This window comes from Camellia sinensis, chromosome 3 (genome assembly GCF_055761805.1).
Source record: "Camellia sinensis isolate YWXY chromosome 3, ASM5576180v1, whole genome shotgun sequence".
In the NCBI taxonomy this organism is placed as follows: Eukaryota; Viridiplantae; Streptophyta; class Magnoliopsida; order Ericales; family Theaceae; genus Camellia; species Camellia sinensis.
The window spans coordinates 216,777,523-216,796,384 of NC_138963.1; the positions used below are offsets into that span (position 1 = coordinate 216,777,523).

At 38.2% G+C, this 18,862-nt stretch overlaps 1 protein-coding gene across 2 annotated transcripts; it reads left to right on the top strand.

Moving 5' to 3' along the window:
* The first annotated feature begins 13 nt into the window (after window positions 1-13).
* LOC114286662 (bZIP transcription factor 29) lies at window positions 14-17,375 on the top strand. Of its 2 annotated transcripts, XM_028229834.2 has the most exons (5): window positions 14-1,202; window positions 1,313-2,360; window positions 2,439-2,571; window positions 2,661-2,745; window positions 16,921-17,375. In XM_028229834.2, exons 2-5 carry the CDS (start codon window positions 1,459-1,461, stop codon window positions 16,989-16,991), a joined length of 1,191 nt encoding a protein of 396 aa, XP_028085635.1. In that variant the 5' UTR covers window positions 14-1,202; window positions 1,313-1,458; the 3' UTR covers window positions 16,992-17,375. The 2 variants fall into 2 exon arrangements, with proteins under 2 accessions (XP_028085635.1, XP_028085636.1); XM_028229835.2 differs by having other exon boundaries at window positions 659-2,360.
* The last annotated feature ends 1,487 nt before the right edge of the window (window positions 17,376-18,862 follow it).

Here is an 18,862-nt window from a genome sequence, read left to right on the forward strand (position 1 = left end):
TGAGATAGCGAGAGCTGGAGTTCTTCGGAACTTTCCATGTGTTCCCATGTTTTGTCTGTTTTCCCCAAAAAAAAAAAAAAAAAAAAAAAAAATCGAACATGCACAGCATGAATTTTTTAAAGCAATTAAAAAAAAAAAAAGTAATATATTGTATGATTGAAATTTAATGTTGATGATTTTAAAATAATTTTTTATATTTGAAAATTAAATCTTAATTATATAACACATCACTCTAAAATTATTTTTAAAAAATTGATATAATTTTTATTTACATTTTACGATAATAGAAGAATAATTTAAATAATATAAAAAGTTTGATTACTAAAAAATTGAGGAAGACATTTTTAAAAATGTCAACTTACAAAAAGCTATGGGGAAAAGTTATTTGACAAATTAGTAAAAAAATAAAATGCATGAATCAAATTAATTTTAAGTATAGTCCATCTTATTTTAAATAAAATTTCAAATAGCATTTTATAATTTCTTGACTTTTTACTTTGAAAATATAATGTAAATATGCATTGTTATGAGATAAATTGTAAAAATAATAATAATAATTATAAGCAATGTTATGTGTATATATATATATGAGTGGTATGACTCATTACATAAATAAAAAATGTTTGAGAGCTCTAAATTAAGAGCTCTAATGGGTAGAGTCCATCTATTGATCTGATGTTTTGGCCTTCTTCTTTTTTATTTTTTTTCTCATTGCCATATAAGTAGATCTCAATTTAGTACTCTATTTTTAGAGCCCTCTATCACCACTCTTACATAAATATTATAAGAAAATTATACATCAACACATGTTTTAAAACAAAAAAATCAAATCAATGAAAATTTTTATAAACATTAATATTTAGATCATAAACTTTTTCATTAGTCTATAAATATTTTGTACAAACCTTATGGATGTGTAGTTTCCCAATATTTATTATATTTGTATTGACAAATAAAATAACATATAAAAATATGATGATGGTATAATTATTGTTCTCACAGACTGTATCAAAAATAGCCATATCTTGTCTCTGCCAAATTTAGTGAAATCACCGCCATGTCTAAAGAGGAAATATGGCCGGCTTTAAATCCCCTCATTTTTTTTGGTTGTCATTGCTCTCTCTCTCTCTCTCTCTCTGGTTTGTTCATTGCATGTACAAAAGACTCTATACTTCTCCCAAGTAATTAGCCATCATAATCAGGTACATTCAAACTCTACTTGATATATATATATATATATATATGAATTCAAACTAGATTCTCTCCACATTACTGTAATTGTTTCATTGATTAGTTTCTAATTACATTACAGATAGAGAAACAAGTTCATTTGAGCTGAATTTGAGAGCTTTGAGTTTTGATACATATCTGAAACCAGTGTTTGTGGTTTGTGAAAAACCCAATTCAAAATGTGCATCAATTTAGTGTCAAAATGTGAGTCCTGAGAGCAATCCCAAGATGTCAGACATCCCTCCAAAGCCTTCTCATTGTCAAATGACACCAACTTCTCAGCAACCCATTAATCAAACACTTGGTCATTCAAGATCTTTGTCTCAGCCTGCATTGTTCTCTTCAATGAATTGTTTCCCTCCATTACTAAACCTCCTTTCTAATCGCGAGCCATCACCAACCTCAGAATTGATTATTGAAGATGTACCAATGGATGATCAAGGTGCTTCATCCCTTTCACTTTCGTCTCATAAATGGCACCGCCGATCCAACAGTGATATGCCATTAGGATTCTCTGCTATGATTCAATCTTCCCCACAATTGATACCCATAAGCGGTCATGGAGTTTTTGATAGGGATGATAAGCCAATTCATTCTGTGAAACAAGAAATGAATTTGGATATAGATTGCACTTACAAAAAAGGAGTGATGGTTGAGGGGAAATTAGAGGGAGATGTTGGGGATGACTTGTTTAATGCTTTTATGAATTTGGGCAGCGCTGATCCATTGAACTCTTCTGGTATTGAGGAAAAGGACATGGATAGCAGGTCCAGTCGAACAAAGACACGTGGCGGTGATGGTAGTGATAATGAGGTAGAAAGCAGCTTGAAGGGAAAACCCAACACCATCCATGGAGGAGGTTTAGGTCTTTCAAATACGCGGCACTTCAGAAGTATTTCAATTGATAGTTTTATGGGAAATATGAATATTGCTGAGGAATCGCCAAAGTTGCCCCTTTCATTGGGAACTCAGTTTGTTCCGTACTCACCTTCTAATTCTATGGATATGAACTCGGCGAAGTTCAGTTTGGAGTTTGGAAATGGCGAATTCAATGGAGCTGAGCTGAAAAAGATTATGGCAAATGACAAACTTGCTGAAATTGCATTATCAGACCCCAAACGTGTTAAGAGGTTGTTGTAGTTACAACTTTTTTCATCTGCATACTTGTATCTTGTTGCTTATCCTTAAAATATTTATGATTTTCTCAGGATATTGGCTAATCGGCAATCAGCTGCACGTTCCAAGGAACGGAAGATGCGATACATCTCAGAGTTGGAACATAACGTGCAAACTCTGGAAACAGAAGCTACTAAACTGTCCGCACAGGTTACACTTTTACAGGTAATGCATTTCCTAGTGTCTCTAATGTTCCTCCTCTCGTACCTCTTATTTGTTTTGGTGAATTGTTTTGGTCATGTTTTTGCATCCAGAGAGAGTCTGCTGGGCTTACAAGTCAGAACAATGAGTTGAAATTTCGCCTTCAAGCTATGGAACAACAGGCACAACTCAAAGATGGTAATTAATTTTCTTCTTCACTGTATATTGAACAATGTTATACTTATCAGCTTTGTATATTACTTTCAATTTATCATCTCATGTGTTAACACATCATTTGACATAAACATGAAGGGTAAGACTCATTACACCAATGATGAGTTAACACACGAGGTGTATATTGAAGGTGGCAAACGTAGCATTTTTGTTATATCTATGTCTGTTTTGCTTCTAATATGTAGAGGCGTTCTAGGTCATTTTTACCTTCCTATACGTCAAACATAGAAATCCCATATAGTTTTAAATTAAAATGCAATTGTTAACACTGTTAACTATAGATATGAAATGACAATAATACCTTCAAATTCTTTAATTTTTTTTATTATTTTCTTTCTCTCTCCTTTCTCATACATATAATTTATAGTGCCTATTTTTAATTCAATTAAATTACAATTAATTATAAATTCTTAATTATGTATTGTAATTCTTAACTTCTTATTCTAATTTTAATTTAATTATATTTTAAATCACAAATAATCCTAAATATTTAATTATTTATCATAATTCTTAAATTTTTAATTTGATACTAATATAATTATATTTTAGATCACAATTAATTCTAATTTCTTAATTATTTATTGTAATTCCTAACATATTAATTTGATTATATTTTAGATTAATTGTTAATTATTATTTATTTATATTTTTATTTAATTATGTCTTAAATCAACTGTTTAATTATATTTTATATTTTAGATCAATCCTTAATTATATTTAAATTAACATATTAATCTAATTTTAGATTTGGAGAAAATGTGGGTAAAATTATATTTTTGTTGTATGAATTTCACTTTATTTTTTAGAAAATCAAACTACTCTTAAAAAAATAAATAGTGTGTGTGATACACGTTCCGTTAATTTGGATAGAAAAACTAATGGTAACATTTTAGTTCAAAATTACATGAGGAAATACTTTATAAAAAAAGAAGCTCTTGGAGATTGCTTTGCTTTTTGAGCTTGCGGGCATGACCCAAGGAGTTAATAATTCCTAATGAAAGTAGATTTTAAAACCTGAAGGGAGCGCACCCCCAGGTCTAAGTTGTACCCACTAAGCCAACCCCTGGGTGGTTTGGCCAAATGTTGCCTCATTTTTATAGAGGCAACCAAACTTTCCTAGTAACAATCTAAAAATGTCTAATTAATGTTATGTGTGCAATCCTCTTAGGACCTTTCATAACATTTTTAGTATTATTTAGAGACTATTCTAGAATATTACATATAATAGAATATACATTGCTTTGTTTTTTGAGCCTGCGGGCGTTAATAACACCTAATAAAATTTGAACTTAAAACCTGAAGGAAGCATATCCCCAGGCCTAAGCTGTACCCACTTGTAGACGTCCTCGAACGCCCCGAGAGAATGAGTTCCGTTCTGTTCGCTTTGGGTTCACTACAGTTCAGGACTCTCAAATTGTCACGGTTCTTAACTTGAACCAAAGAGTCCAAATCCGGCAAATCGTTTTGGAAAACAGATTTTTAGAAAAGAAGTGCCAAACATGGACTGTTTTGCCAGATATAGAGTGGCCACCTAAATATTTTATTTTGGAAAATTTAAGAAACCCTAACTCGGTGCCAAAGGCCACGTGTCCGTCATTACCAAAGTTGCCTTGACTCGGGAACTTGGATACGATTGGGGAATGTCAGCTATGAGCACCCCCTCTCGCTCGATCAAAGATCGGCCTCTACTAACCGTGATATCTTGTTTTGAAAGCATTATGTGTTCCTAATCCGGTTATTAACCTAGAATTACTTATGTGATGCGCACAGCAAAACAAGTATAGACTAAATTGCCTAAGTCGGAACAAAGCATCGCATTTCCGTTTGTTTGGAAAATGGTTTGAATTTTGCTACTCGCGAGTAGGCTAAAATACGGATTTCGATGAATTATCCCAATTCAAACAATCCAACCTTCACCCACAGGCATTCATGCAGTTATATCACATAAGCATATAGCCACATGGTAAGCATGCTATCATGTTGACATTCACACTCATGCGAGATGCTAAAGCATAAATACTCACAGTGTACTCCGAGCCGAAATAAGAAACTAGTTAGTAATCATGCATGATCCTAGTTCATGTTAAAATGGCTAATGCATCACATACAGAATGTCACTAGAATAGGCTCGGCTAATCTATGGATGGCATGTGAAATGCACAGATAACATGTATTCAAGTTAGATTTGAGATACTATGCAATTAGTATGATACGCCGAGCCCGGTGCATGCAATACAAATGAATGGATTCACGCATGCATAGCATAAGGATGCTAATTGAAATATGTCCTAATACTAACCATCAAAAGCAGGTAAGTAAAAGGGAGAAAGAAGTGGGGATTGAAAGACATGCATCACACACACGCACGCTTATTACAAATTCGCCCTCGCTCGGAAGGACCAAAAGTATAATACAATTTAATTAATCTACAAGCTAATTAAATAATTTACAGACCACCTAATTAATTAACAAATCAATTAAGCTAAGGAAAGCGGTAAAAGGCCTCGGGAAGAGGGATGCACGCATGCTCGGATTGACTTCGCCCATAAATCTAATGCCATGCCATTGTTGCCTCTGTTTACACTGTTTTGCACCTCTGAAAACTGCATAAGTCTCCAGGATGCTTCTAAACCACATTCTGAGCACTGTGGAAGGTCACCGGCCAAGGGTAAAGGCCACCGGCCATCCATCGACCATGGATATTGATATCGGACACAAATGTTTGGTCGATCGGCACTGTAGATGGTCGACCGGCCATATCTTCCTGCAGAAACCTGTTTTGACAGCAGCAGAGGGCAAAACAAGGCATGTCAATGCATTTCAAGCAAATGTGTGCACCAACACACCCCCTATCATGTTTATGACTCAAAGGGAGGTGGTACTCGATTCTCGGACCACCAATCGCGCATTTCAATGCATGATGGCCCAAGAAACCAAGTTGTGCATTTTGATTTCAAATGACGTGCAAACCAAATAAACACATAAAGCCCAACCTTTATCATACTCAATTCAAGAGGCAAAGCATGCATGCTCTATGCAATGCAACCTAGGCATGGAGGCTAAGTATGCAACATGAACATGAGGGCAAGTATGCAAGTTAGCAAACATGCAAAGTGTAATCTTAACCATGTACACATGCAAGGCATGTAACATGTTAGGCAACTTAGCAAGAAATGCATGCTAAATGCAACACCATTTAAACATGCAACAAAATGTCATGAGCCAAGTACCTAAGCATACAAACATACATGCAAACATGGTTGAATATCTAAGCATATAGAAGCAACTTTCAAGCATACTTAAAAGGGGGCAAACATTGGCACATAGCATACATGATAAGCTTTGAAAAACATGTAGAAGATGATGCCAAATCAACCTACCAATGCAAGCAAAGCATGCATCCAAGCCCAAGGACTTAAACTATGATCATATGACACATGAAGCAAATGATCAAAGTGAATCAAAACAGTCCCAAATCATGCCAAATTAAGCCCCAAAAATCACTTAGATGGCATCTAAATGATCTAATCCTAAAGGCATACACAATAGCACAAACATGGAGCATGAAACACCAACCTTATAAAGTATTAAAGGGGCATCAAATGCAAGCATACAAGCATACCACAAGGACTGAAATGACATGACAAGTGGTTCTAAACCACTAAAATGATGCAAGGATAGCATGCTAGAGGGTCCGATACTTAAGGCCTACAAGGGGAATTACATGGTAGCTATACAAAGCAAAGCATGGATGACCTAAATGACCAAAAACAGTCCTCAAGCACATCAAAACAAGCATAAAAACTTCACAAAGCTAAGCCAAAAACATGCTAGAAACAAGGCTCAAAGCATAAAGTATGTTAAGGAAAATCATGGCATTACAAGACAAGTATGCAAAGCAAGCATGGTGTGTCTAAACCAAGTAAAAATAGTGCTATATCATGGCAAAATAAGCACAAATAACACTTAAAACATGGCCAACATGAACTCAAGAATGGTGCTCACACATGAGGCTAAAATGGCACATTTTGAAGACAACAAAGAGAGGGGATGAACCTCTCCTTATTAGGACCTTAAGACACCATCCTCACCACTGAAATCTTGAGGGATTTCAGTGGTGAGGAGGCCCAAACAAGGTGGTTCCGAAGCTCACCAAAAATAGCACAAAATGAGGCCAAACAAGGCCTAAGAGGGGGTAAATGACCCCAAACACAAAAGTGATCTTAAAAAAACTTCAAAAGGAGTTCAAAATAAGACTTTTTTCAGTCTATGACAAAGCCCAAATATGCTTTTAAGTAAGGCTAAAAGTGTGTGCAAAAACGAGAAATAAAGAGGGTAAGAAGTGTAACCCTTGAAGACTAGCAAGAACCAGCAGCCTTTAGACCCAAAAATGCAACCCTCAACCTCTGAAAACAAGCTCCAAGAACCTCCAAGTGATGATGGAAGTGTGTGGCTATGAAGTGGTGTGCAATAGGCCAAGAACAAGACCTTTTTGAACCCTCTAACACACCCAAATGTAGAGAGAGAGGGAGATATGGAGAGAGAGTGATATATATATCTTATATATCAGATTTTTCAACCCTTGAAATGGGAGGAGAGGCCCTCTATTTATAGAGTAAGGCAAAATGCCTAAGCTTCTTGGAGAAGCTAAGGCAAAAGGGTCAAAGGGGGCAAGCTTCTAAGGAAAGCTAAGGTAAAGGGGCCAAGCTTCTTGGAGAAGCTAGACAAGGGTTCAAGCTCAAGCTTCCTCAAGAAGCTAGAACCAAGGGTTCAAAAGGTTCAAACTTCTTGGAGAAGCTAGAACAAGGGTTCAAAAGGTTCAAGCTTCCTCAAGAAGCTAGAACCAAGGGTTCAAAAGGTTCAAACCCCCTCAAGAGAAGGTCTCGGCCAGAAAAAGTGGCTAATCGGCCAATAAAGTTGGCCGACCGACCACAAAAGGTGTCGACCGACCATCAAAGGTGCCGACCGGCCATCACCAATGGCCGGTGGAAAGAAAACAGGGCTGGTGGGTTTAGGGACTGGCAAACAAGTCATTCTCTACCCTCCAAAGCAAAAACTAACAAGTGTTTGGTCCAACCAAGCACAAAACAGTCGAGTTAAGAGATCCTGAGGCAAGGCGCGTAGCCGAGACCTTCGAGAACTCAAGACGAACACGAACATGGGTAATCATCGAGTGTTCAAACGATGACATCCAAGTCTCGAGGACGGTCAAAAATGGGATGTCTACACCACTAGGCCAAGTCCGGAGTAGTTTGGCCAAATAAGGCCTCATTTTTATATAGGCAACCTAGTTTTCCTAGTAACAATCTAAAAATGTCCAATTAATGTTATGTGTGCAATCCTATTAGGACATTTCACAACATTTTTAGAATTATTTAGAGTCTATTCTAGAATATTACATAGAAGTTCTAAAATGGTGTACAATATTCTTGTATTATCTAAAACCTTTCGGGATGTTCCGAAATCTTCCATTAGCCTCATGTCCTTCAACCCTCTTTTGATGGAGATTTTGTATAGGCAACTCAGTAGGTTATGATGACAAGCCCTGGTTTGTGGCATTGGTATGCAAGTCCTGCTATCGATGGCATGCTGCTGCCTGCTTGGGGGCTACTTTGGCAGTGCATACTACCTAGTGATGTGACACCTAACCATCGGTGTTGTGCTAGGCCCTTGAAGGCTGGCATGGGCAACTGTGTACTATTTCTAAGGGTGGTCGCAGTTCGGATTTAAGCGGTTTATGGGTCGATTTGGACCCGTCCATACCTATGCGGTTTGGGGAAAAATCAACTCACAACCGCCTGCAGTACGGTTTGCGGTTTGTGCGAATAGGGTTCGCGGATGTGCGGATGGTTGCGGGGCAGTTTGCGGATTAGACTTTTTTCTTTAAAAAAATATTTTTGAGCCACTTTTTCCCCCTATTTTGTAAATATTTTTTTGGGACCTTTTTCTAAATTTATTCTAAAATGTTCCAACATTAATGATTAATGAATTAAAACTTATAAAATTAAAAATACAACAAAATCAATTCCTAATACAAACAAATCATTCAAAATCCTAAATTAAATCATAAACTAACACAAGCACATCTTTCAAAATCCTAAACTAGATCATCAATCTCATTTGCTAGATGCTTACTACCCAACAATACAATTAAAATAAAATCATTCGAAATCCTTAGCTTACTTAAAAGTAATTCTTTATTAATTTTTACATTCATCCAAAATAAAATGCAATAAGAAAAAGAAGGGAAAAAAAACTGTTATCAAGCTTCATTCAAATCAAATCCATAAAATAAAATAAAAATATTTACAAGATCTCAAACTTAAATGAATCCACATCCAACTTTCAAAAATTCCAATTTGATGTATTTGGTTGATGAACCCTGCACAAAAACAAACTGAAAAATAAACTTTAATCTTCAATCTTCAATCTTCATAATCTTCAATTTCAGATTCAATTTCATTCAGATTCCAAAAAAAAAATAGATTTATTAACACCCAGAGTAAGTAATTAACAGAGTAAGTAACAGAATAGCAGAATTCAATTTAAAAAATAACAGAATAGCAAAATTCAGATTCAATCCACTTCTAAAATTTAATAACAGATTCAACTATATGAAGAAATAAAATAGCTAGTTTAAAAAATAAATAAACAAATAAACTTAAGATCTGTTGCTACAGATCTGATTCAATTTCAATAATAGATTCTATTAAAATTCAATAACAAATTCAATGTTCTGTACAATCCATAAATATAAAGAATCTAAACAGATTCAATTCTCCTAAGTACAAAGATCAAACCCACACACCACATCACCCTCTAAATAAAATTCAATAATAGAAAACTCAAAAAAAAAAAAAACAAAAAAAAACAAAAACAAAAACTCAGAGATTGCCTAACAAATTAAATTTTAGATTCAATTAAACAGAATCTAAACAAATTCAATTTTAAAAAATTTAAACAATTTCAAACAAGAGAGAGTGAGATAGATTTGAGAGAGAGAGAGAGAAAGACAGAAAGAGTCCTTACTTGAGAGTTGCCGGAGAGAGGGAGTCGATCTTGCGAAGGTAGATCGGTGCGAGTTGTGCAGATGAAAAACAAGAGAGAGTGAGACAAATCTAATTGCCTAAAAAAAATCACAGATCGAGGAGAGAGAGCGAGACAGAGACAGAGAGAGAAAGAGTCCCTGCCTGTAAGTTGCGAGAGAAAGAGAATCGATCTTGCGAAGGTCGATTGGTGCGAGCTGCGCAGATGAATAACGAGAGAGAGTGAGACAGATCTGATTGCCTAAAAACAAATCACAGATCGAGAAGAGAGAGCGAACAGAGACAGAAAGAGTTCTTATTTGAGAGTTGCCGATGAGAGAGAGTTGATCTTGCAAAAGTCGATCGGTGCGAGTTGCGCAGATGAAAAATGAGAGAGAGTGACATAAGAAGAAAGCTACTCAGTGTTCTCAGATATTTTGAGAGATTAGGGTTTCTCAATTGGTTTTGTTTGGGCAAAAATATCTAAATATCTACATAGATAGAATATAGATGAACGGTCCAGGTTTTTCCAAAAAAAAAAAAATTAAGTGCGGACGATTGTGGCTAGTGCGGGTTAAACCCGCAACCCATTCGCAAACCGCAAAATTGATATATTCCAAGCCGCATTCGACTCTATTACGTTTGTGAAACCGCTCATAGGTGTACGGGTCAGGTAGGGTATGACAGGTTGTGCGGGTCAGATAACCGTACACCTAGCCCTAACTAGTACTACTTCGTGGCAAACACAACTGCAATAATTCAATTATAATTTATTAAGTATAATATGATTTCACTCAAGAAAGTAAAATGAATAAATAAATATATGTGCTCACATTTTGTAGGTCACCAAAGTTATGGTAAAGGGTCTTAATTTGTATGTTTGCTAGTTTTGTGTAAGCAACATGAATATTGTTGAATCGTTTGTTTGCTTCACTAAATATTCTTAAATAGCTGCATTATTTATTTGATTTATACTTTTGGAAAGTTGTTAGAGCATAATAGAGCAACTTCTTGTTTAGCAGCAGTAACACGGGAACATAATTGTCATGGAATCAATGTTGATGCACTTGTTTATCTGCAATCTTGTGTTGAATATTGTTTGTGTAGCTTAAAGGTAAATATATCACATGACGTAGTTTTTTCAATTTTTGCTCGTTTGTTAATTTTCTATCATAACAATGCATACTAAGCGTCTTGTCACGGAATAGGTTGTTTCCAAGTAATCAGTGCGATACTTAGACAATCATAAGTCTTACTTGATGATGCTAAATCAACCTAACCTAAGAGAATTGCAACAAAAGAAAGAGAGTTTAAAGAGTTCTCTCGTATTTATTTTGGAGAAAATGTACAAGTCTTGGATTGTGGATTTGGAGCAAATGAGCCTATCTCTTATTTATAGGCAACTTATGCCTTCTCTAGAACATTTTAGAATATACAAGAAAAGAACTATAGAGAAACTTTATGAAAGCTTTCCTTATTCCTACAAGAGGGCTCTAGAATTCTCCTTAGAAATATCTATACAAATATCTACAACATTTAGGTATATGTACAAAGGTTAGGTGTACGAGCACGAAATAATTCTTCTCGTATGATCCTGTTGATCAAGTTTGCACTCCTCCAAACAACGTTGCTTTGCTACCTGAAAACACAAACGTGAGCTAACCGGCGGGTGTGTGCTGGAAACCCCTCCGATGCCTAAGTCAGTAACTAGACAATAGACAATAAGCTCTGTGTATTCTAGAGTAAGAATTGGGATACCTGTACATAGGTCTGGTCATGAGCTTTTATAGACTTTACTTGGCACAATCCTAGTAGGATTTCCAACTCTCCGTATAAGAGTCCTTCTAGGAATCACACACCCTACTCACTACCAACCAAGTGAGATGGTTTGCACAATCCCAGTAGGACTCTAACTCTCCTTAGCAGAGTCCTACTAGGAGTCTCATCACTGCAAGCCAAGTGATGTGGCTGAACCCTTTTACCTCGGTTATACATTCCTGACCGAACTGTCTTATCTCGGTCCCCTGCCATTCGGACCGTGTGATCGAAAGCCGATCTATCAAATGCCACCCTGCCGAGCTATACACAGCTCGGCCCTTGCCATTGATGTTACCTCGGTTTACTACAGAACTTTCTTTACTTCGGCTGTCATCTTTACCTCGACTCTGTGCTCAACTAAGTAATAGAATAGAAGCATTGACCGAGCTATACCTAGCTCGGCCATTTGTCTTGCCAAACACCTCGGCCAACCCTTGGGCCTAGTATTTAGGTAGCTTGGTCAACGCTCTTGCCCAATTTGGTACTCAGATAAAAAGGGACCGAGCTACCCGTCGTCTATACTCCGGCCCTTATCTCGGCCGAGCTCCCAAAGAAGACTCTTCCTAGCTCGGCCCAATTTGTTTACAAATTACCCTCTCAATTGCCCCTTAAATCCATCTGCGTAGCATGATTGTGATTATTTTTCCTCCAGCCGAGCTAAGAACGCCCCCACTCTGCCGAGCTAAAAAGTTTGTTCGGCCCCCAATAAGCCTTGTCAGTTGCTCAACATGTTATTCCACTAATCTGGTACGACGTCATTCCTAGGATATATGGCGTACCCCCAAAATCCTTGTTCTCCTGTTACCACCGTCATGCCGAAAATTTGAATAGCCTTGCTTTTTTGCCTTCAACGTATATATCCTTCGAGTTTGCAATCGTATGGCGAGTCGTTCTTTCTGTGTCTCGCCGAGTAGACTAACTCGGTTTATACTAACTCTGCCAACCTGCTTTGGCCGAGATAACCATCTCGGTCCAGGAAAAAATTTGTTGGTCAAACCTGCCAATCTGCTTTGGCCGAGATAACTATCTTGGTCTAGGAAAAAAATTGTTGGTCAAACCTGCCAACCTACTTTGGTCGAGGTAACCATCATCCCGGCTAAAGAGTTCAAAAATTTGTTGATCAAACCTGCCAACCTACTTTGGCCGAGGTAACAATCATCCCGGTCAAAGAGTTCAAAAGTTTGTTAGTCAAACCTGCCAACCTGCCAACCTGCTTTGGCCGAGGTAACCATCATCCCGGCCAAAGAGTTCCAAAAATTTTGTTGGTCATACCTGCTAACTTGCTTTGGTCGAGGTAACCATCATCCTGGCCAAAGAGTTCAAAAAATTTTGTTGGTCATACTTGCCAACCTGCTTTGGCCAAGGTGACCATCATCCCGGCCAAAGAGTTCAAAAAATTTGTTGGTCAAACCTGCCAACCTACTTTGGCCGAGGTAACCATCATCTCGGCCAAAGAGTTCCAAAAATTTTATTGGTCATACCTGCCAACCTGCTTTGGCCGAGGTAACCATCATCCCAGCCAAAGAGTTCAAAAATTTATTGGTCAAACCTGCCAACTTCCTGTAGCCTAAATCCTCATCTCGGCTTAGGAGAGCTAAATGTTGGTTATTCCTGCCAACCTTCTTCACCGCGGATCCTTATCTCGGCTTGAAGAAGAGCTAAATGCTTGGTCATTCCTGCCAAACCTCTTGATTGCCCCCTAGTAGGGCAAAGACTTGTTGGTCAAACCTGCCAACTTCCTGCAACCTAGATCCTTATCTCGGCTTAGGCGAAGTGTTGGTTTTTCCAGCGAACCTCATTAGCTAAGATCCTAATCCTAGCTGAAGAGAGTTCAAAGTTGGTTATTCCGGCCAACTCTGAGCAAAGTGTTTGGATTTTTCAGCCAAACGTCTTGCAGCCTGGATCCTTATCCTCGGCTTAGGAGAAGTGTTGGTTTTTCCAGCCAGCCTCTTCAGCCCAGATCCTAATCCTAGCTGAAGAGAACTCAAAGTTGGTTATTCCGGCCAACTCTGAGCGAAGTGTTTGGTTTTTCCAGCCAAACGTCCTGCAACCTGGATCCTTATCCTCGGCTTAGGAGAAGTGTTGATTTTTCCAGCCAACCTCTTCAGTCTAGATCCTAATCCTAGCTGAAGAGAGCTCAAAGTTGGTTATTCCGGCCAACTCTGATTTTATGTAGAAAGAGTTAGTCAATCCTGCCAACCCACTTTGCCCCCAGTTGGGCAAAGATTTTTTACTTGGTTAGTCCTTCTTGTCAACCGTGCTAACTTTTGTCGAAGGTGTTCTGTTCGACATCGCTGTTTGTGCCGAACTCCGCCTTGGTGTTCGTTCTGAATTTGGTCACAAATGTCTCCGCTAGTTGCGCCCATGAAGCTATGCTACCTTCTGGCAACCTCTCAAACCACGTTAAACCCAGGTCACCAAGGCTGAGGGTAATGGTGCGTTCTCTATTGTCGGAAAGAACGATGAGCTCTGCAACCTTGCTAATGCTTTGTCTGCTAGTTCGTAGGCAAGGCATGGCTCTGGAATTCCAACCTCAACACTTCCATGTGTTCTAGGAACCAATCGTTGTAGTGCGGAGACTTTGCGAGGGTCGCGAGCCTGAGTGTCTTTTATCCTTCGAGCCCTTTCAGTCTTCATTCTCTCAGGCCTGGAGTAGCGTGTCCTGGAAGTCTTTGATTGTGTATCGCTAGACCTGAGGCTTCTACATTCAGTTTGTGATAGTGTGACTTGTCTGTCACGATCTTCTGAGTGGCAAGAGTGTGTGTTGCCTTTTATCTGGTGCTCCATCGTCTCTATGTCAGCCGACATTCTTCTTATTACTTCGTCTTGCTCCCTTACACGATCTTCGAGAACCTGAGGATCCATCTTCTGCCTTTGTCTATCAGGGCTTTGAGAGCGATGTGGACTTGAGCCCTGTCTTTCTCTTGCTTCTCTTCGTGGATTCCTTCACTGGGGATCTAATTCTGCCATAGATGGGATAGAAAGTAAACCTTCACATCTCTCACCCCCTTCCGGTGTTTGCCCATCAATAGCAGATTGCAGCAAGTCTTCATTGTGCGCCATTGCTTTAAACTAAAGAGGAAAACTTGATCAAGAGGTTTTGCACTTTATGAAATTCCCACAGACGGCGCCAATTGTACGAGCATGAAATAATTTTTCTTGTATGATCCTGTTGATCAAGTTTGCACTCCTCCAAACAACGTTGTTTTACCACCTGAAAACACAAACGTGAGCTAACCGGCGGGTGTGTGCCGGAAACCCCTCCGATGCCTAAGTCAGTAACTAGACAATAGACAATAAGCTCTGTGTATTCTAGAGTAAGAATTGGGATACCTGTACATAGGTCTGGTCATGAGCTTTTATAAACTTTACTTGGCACAATCCTAGTAGAATTTCCAACTCTCCTTGTAAGAGTCCTTCTAGGAATCACACACCCTACTCACTATCAACCAAGTGAGATGGTTTACGCAATTCTAGTAGGACTGTACTCTTCTTAGCAGAGTCCTCCTAGGAGTCATACTCCTACTCACTACCAACCAAGTGAGATGGTTTGCACAATCCCAGTAGGACTCTAACTCTCCTAGCAGAGTCCTACTAGGAGTCTCATCACTGCAAGCCAAGTGAGGTGGCTGAACCCTTTTACCTCGGTTATACATTCCTGACCGAACTGCCTTATCTCGGTCCCCTTCCATTTGGACTGTGTGATCGAAAGCCGATCTATCGAATGCCACCCTGCCGAGCTATACACAGCTTGGCCCTCGCCATTGATGTTACCTCGGTTTGCTACAAAACTTTCTTTACTTCGTCTGTCATCTTTACCTCGACTCTGTGCTCAACTAAGTAATGGAATAGAAGCATTGACCGAGCTATACCTAGCTCAGCCATCTGTCTTACCAAACACCTCGGCCAACCCTTAGGCCTAGTATTTAGGTAGCTCGGTCAACGCCCTTGCCCAGTTTGGTACTTAGATAAAAAGGGACCGAGCTACCCGTCGTCCATACTCCAGTCCTTATCTCGGTCCATTACGCGGCCCAGCTCCCAAAGAAGACTCTTCCTAGCTCGGCCCAATTTGTTTACAAATTACCCTCTCATTAGGGATGGCAATTTAAACCCGGTCCGACGGGCACCCGACCCCCCGACCCCGATTTGAGCGGTTTTTCCCTGAAAAATATCCCCGACGGGGCGGGGATGGTATTCAAAACTCATCCCCGATCAGTTTCGGGCTGGGGACGGGGATAAGTGTCTCAGCCACGTACCTGTCCTCGTCCCCGGCACCGTCTCCGGCTTCCTTTCCCTAATGTAAAATTACTATTTACCCCTATATATATATATATAAACCAAACCCTAAAACACACACAACCTCTCACACAATGTGAGTCACACCGCCTCTCTCTCTCTCTCTCCCCCTGCCGATCTCCCTCCTCTCCCTGCCGATCTCTCGCCGATCTCCCTCATCTCTCCCCGCCGATCTCCCTCTTCTACCCACCGATCTCTCGCCGATCTCCCTCATCCTCTTCCTCAATTCAACCGTCGATCGAGACCCCCCTCCTCTCCAAACTCTGTCGCAACCACAGCTCTAAGAGGCTGGCCACAGCAGCTCTATTCGGGCTCAATTCGGCGATCGGATATTTTCTCATGCTTTTGGGTATATCTGTTGGGTATTAATTTTTTAGAACTGGGACTGATGAGGAAGATAATGATTCGGCTGCCATTGTTTACTCTTGTGCTTGTTCTTGACCTCTCTCTCTCTCTGTAAATGTTTCAGATTTTTTATTTTTTACATCTGAGCTCCAGTCTGTTCGATTTGTTGAATATATATGTTATATTTGATGTATGGGTGTGTTGTTGTTGTTGCTCAGATCTGTTGTTGTTGAATATCTATGTTTTTTTTGTTTTTTTTTTTTTTTTGACCGAGGAATCTTCGGGGCCGGGGAAACCTGATCCCCGTTAGGGGGCGGGGGCGGGGGCGGGGGTGGTAATAGGCTCCCCGTCGGAGATCGGGGCCGGGGACTATAAAATTTCTACCATCGGGGATCGGGGGCGGGGAGTGTGATCCTCAGCCCCTCCCCGGCCCGTTGCCATTCCTAACAAAGGTCCATTGCTTTCTTAAGTTCTCTAGGAGGTTCCAGAATCTTCTGTTAGCTCCATGCCTCCAATCTTTATTTAATTGAGGGTCCTGCTATAGAAAATACAGCAGGTTGTGACAACCTGCTCAACATTTTGATGATTTGACACCCTAAATTGTAATAGCACCATGAAAATGTCATATTTACTGACTTTATGTTTGGTGTAACAGCTCTCAATGAAGCGTTAACTGGAGAAGTTCAACGTTTGAAGCTTGCAGCTGCAAAACTTAAGAGAAGTTAGACCTTCTAATAGCATGGCTCGACCAAATTCCATGAATCACTGGATGTTCACAATGCAAAATTAGCAACCGACCTAACTCGGACTTTATCAGTTGTAGCAACCACGACAACTACAATTGCAGTCTCTGCTGCCTTTGAGTAACCAACCACAGTTGCAATAACAAAACCTCACACACACACACACACACACACACACCCTTCCATGGAAACCATACATTTTGAGACATTTATGTGTTAGTTTTCTATTATCTTTTTTGTTTTTTCTTCTTAAAGTGAGCTTGACAACTTAAAATATTGTCTTTTTCTTTCTCTTTTTTATATATACAACATTTCACGTGAACTCAAACATCCGAATGACATTGATACGAACTATTATTATTGGTGACATGGACTTTTTTCTTGTTATCTTTCATTCCCACCCTCCAAACATATCTTACGTTGACTTCTCATCAGATTTGAGGAAATATAAATAGATGGTTATGTAGCTTCATAATATTTCATTCCTCTCACAATATTAGTTTCTTATTCTATTTTTTATTATTTAAAAATATTAGTCTTTTTTCAAAAATAAAAAACTAAAATAATATAAATTTCCTATTTTGTCATTCTTTTAAATTTATTAACAGTATAAAAAGTACAATTATAATAATTGATATTTTCTAAAAAATATACTATCAAAAAGTAATTTTAAAAAATCAATATTTTTAAAGTATAATAATTGTACTATCAAAAAAAGTTGGATTCTCTAAAAGTAACTATTATTTTGAGATGGAGGGAATAGTTTATTCAATATTTAATTTTTTTCAATGTAATTTGTTTCAAATTTGAACACAAAAATTATGTAATTTTAAAATTTCACTACAAGAAAAAATACCTTTGGCGACTAAATTTTTAGTTGCCAAAAGTCGACTTTTCACTTTTCCCGACTAAATATTTTAGTCGCCAGTTTTGTCACGAATAGATGGTCGGCGGAGGTATTGGCGACTAAAAAAGTTTTAGTCGGCAAAGTTTTAGTCTTCAGCGACCAAAGCATTTGTCGCCAATAGTCAATTACATTTTTGAAAATTATACATTTAGCGACTAATCTTTTTGTCGCCAATAGTGAATTATTATTTTTTTATTTATACATTTGCCGACTAAGCTTTTCGTCGCCAATAGTCAATCTTTTGGCGACCACTGTTTTTAGTCGCCGAAAGCATATTTCAGAAAAAAAAATTTACCCTCTGCTGTTTCCAAGATTTGAACCACCGACCCATCCCACATTCCAAACCTTTACCAACACACTCTCCCTACTATGCCATTACAACATTACATGAATATAAATGCAACATATATTACTTATGTATTACTTTGATCGGTATTAATACAAAACTATATATATATATAAAATAATTATTTTTATTCAATATAATTTATGTAAAAAATAAATTATTTACTAAAAAAAAATTACATCACTTTTGGCGACTAAATCTATTTTTTAGTCGCCAATTGTATAGTTTTGGCTACTAATTAGTTTTTAGTCGCTAAAAAAATTCATTCCCGCCTAAAAATAACCAATTTTGGCGACTAAACTTGTTTTTAGTTGCCAAAAACGTCCCCTTTTGGCTACTAAACTGAATTTTAGTCGCCAATTGACTGTTTTTAGCTACTAATTTTTTTTTAGTAGCCAAAAAGCTTCACTTTCAGCGACCAAACTGTTTTTAGTCGCAAAACACGTAGAATCGGCGACCAAACTGTTTTTTAGTCGCCAAAACCTATACTTTTAGCTACTAAATTATTTTAGTCGCCAAAAACTGTCACTTTTGGCTACTAAAAAATCTTTAGACGCTGAAACCCCTATATTTGGCGACTAAACTGACTTTTAGTCGCTAA

Excerpts from the sequence above, each read along its gene's own strand:
- LOC114286662 (XM_028229834.2), top strand. The coding sequence starts at position 1,459 with ATGTCAGACATCCCTCCAAAGCCTTCTCATTGTCAAATGACACCAACT. Across the intron at positions 2,361-2,438 it reads GACCCCAAACGTGTTAAGAG|GATATTGGCTAATCGGCAAT; the intron begins GTTGTTGTAGTT and ends TGATTTTCTCAG. Across the intron at positions 2,746-16,920 it reads ACAGGCACAACTCAAAGATG|CTCTCAATGAAGCGTTAACT; the intron begins GTAATTAATTTT and ends TTGGTGTAACAG.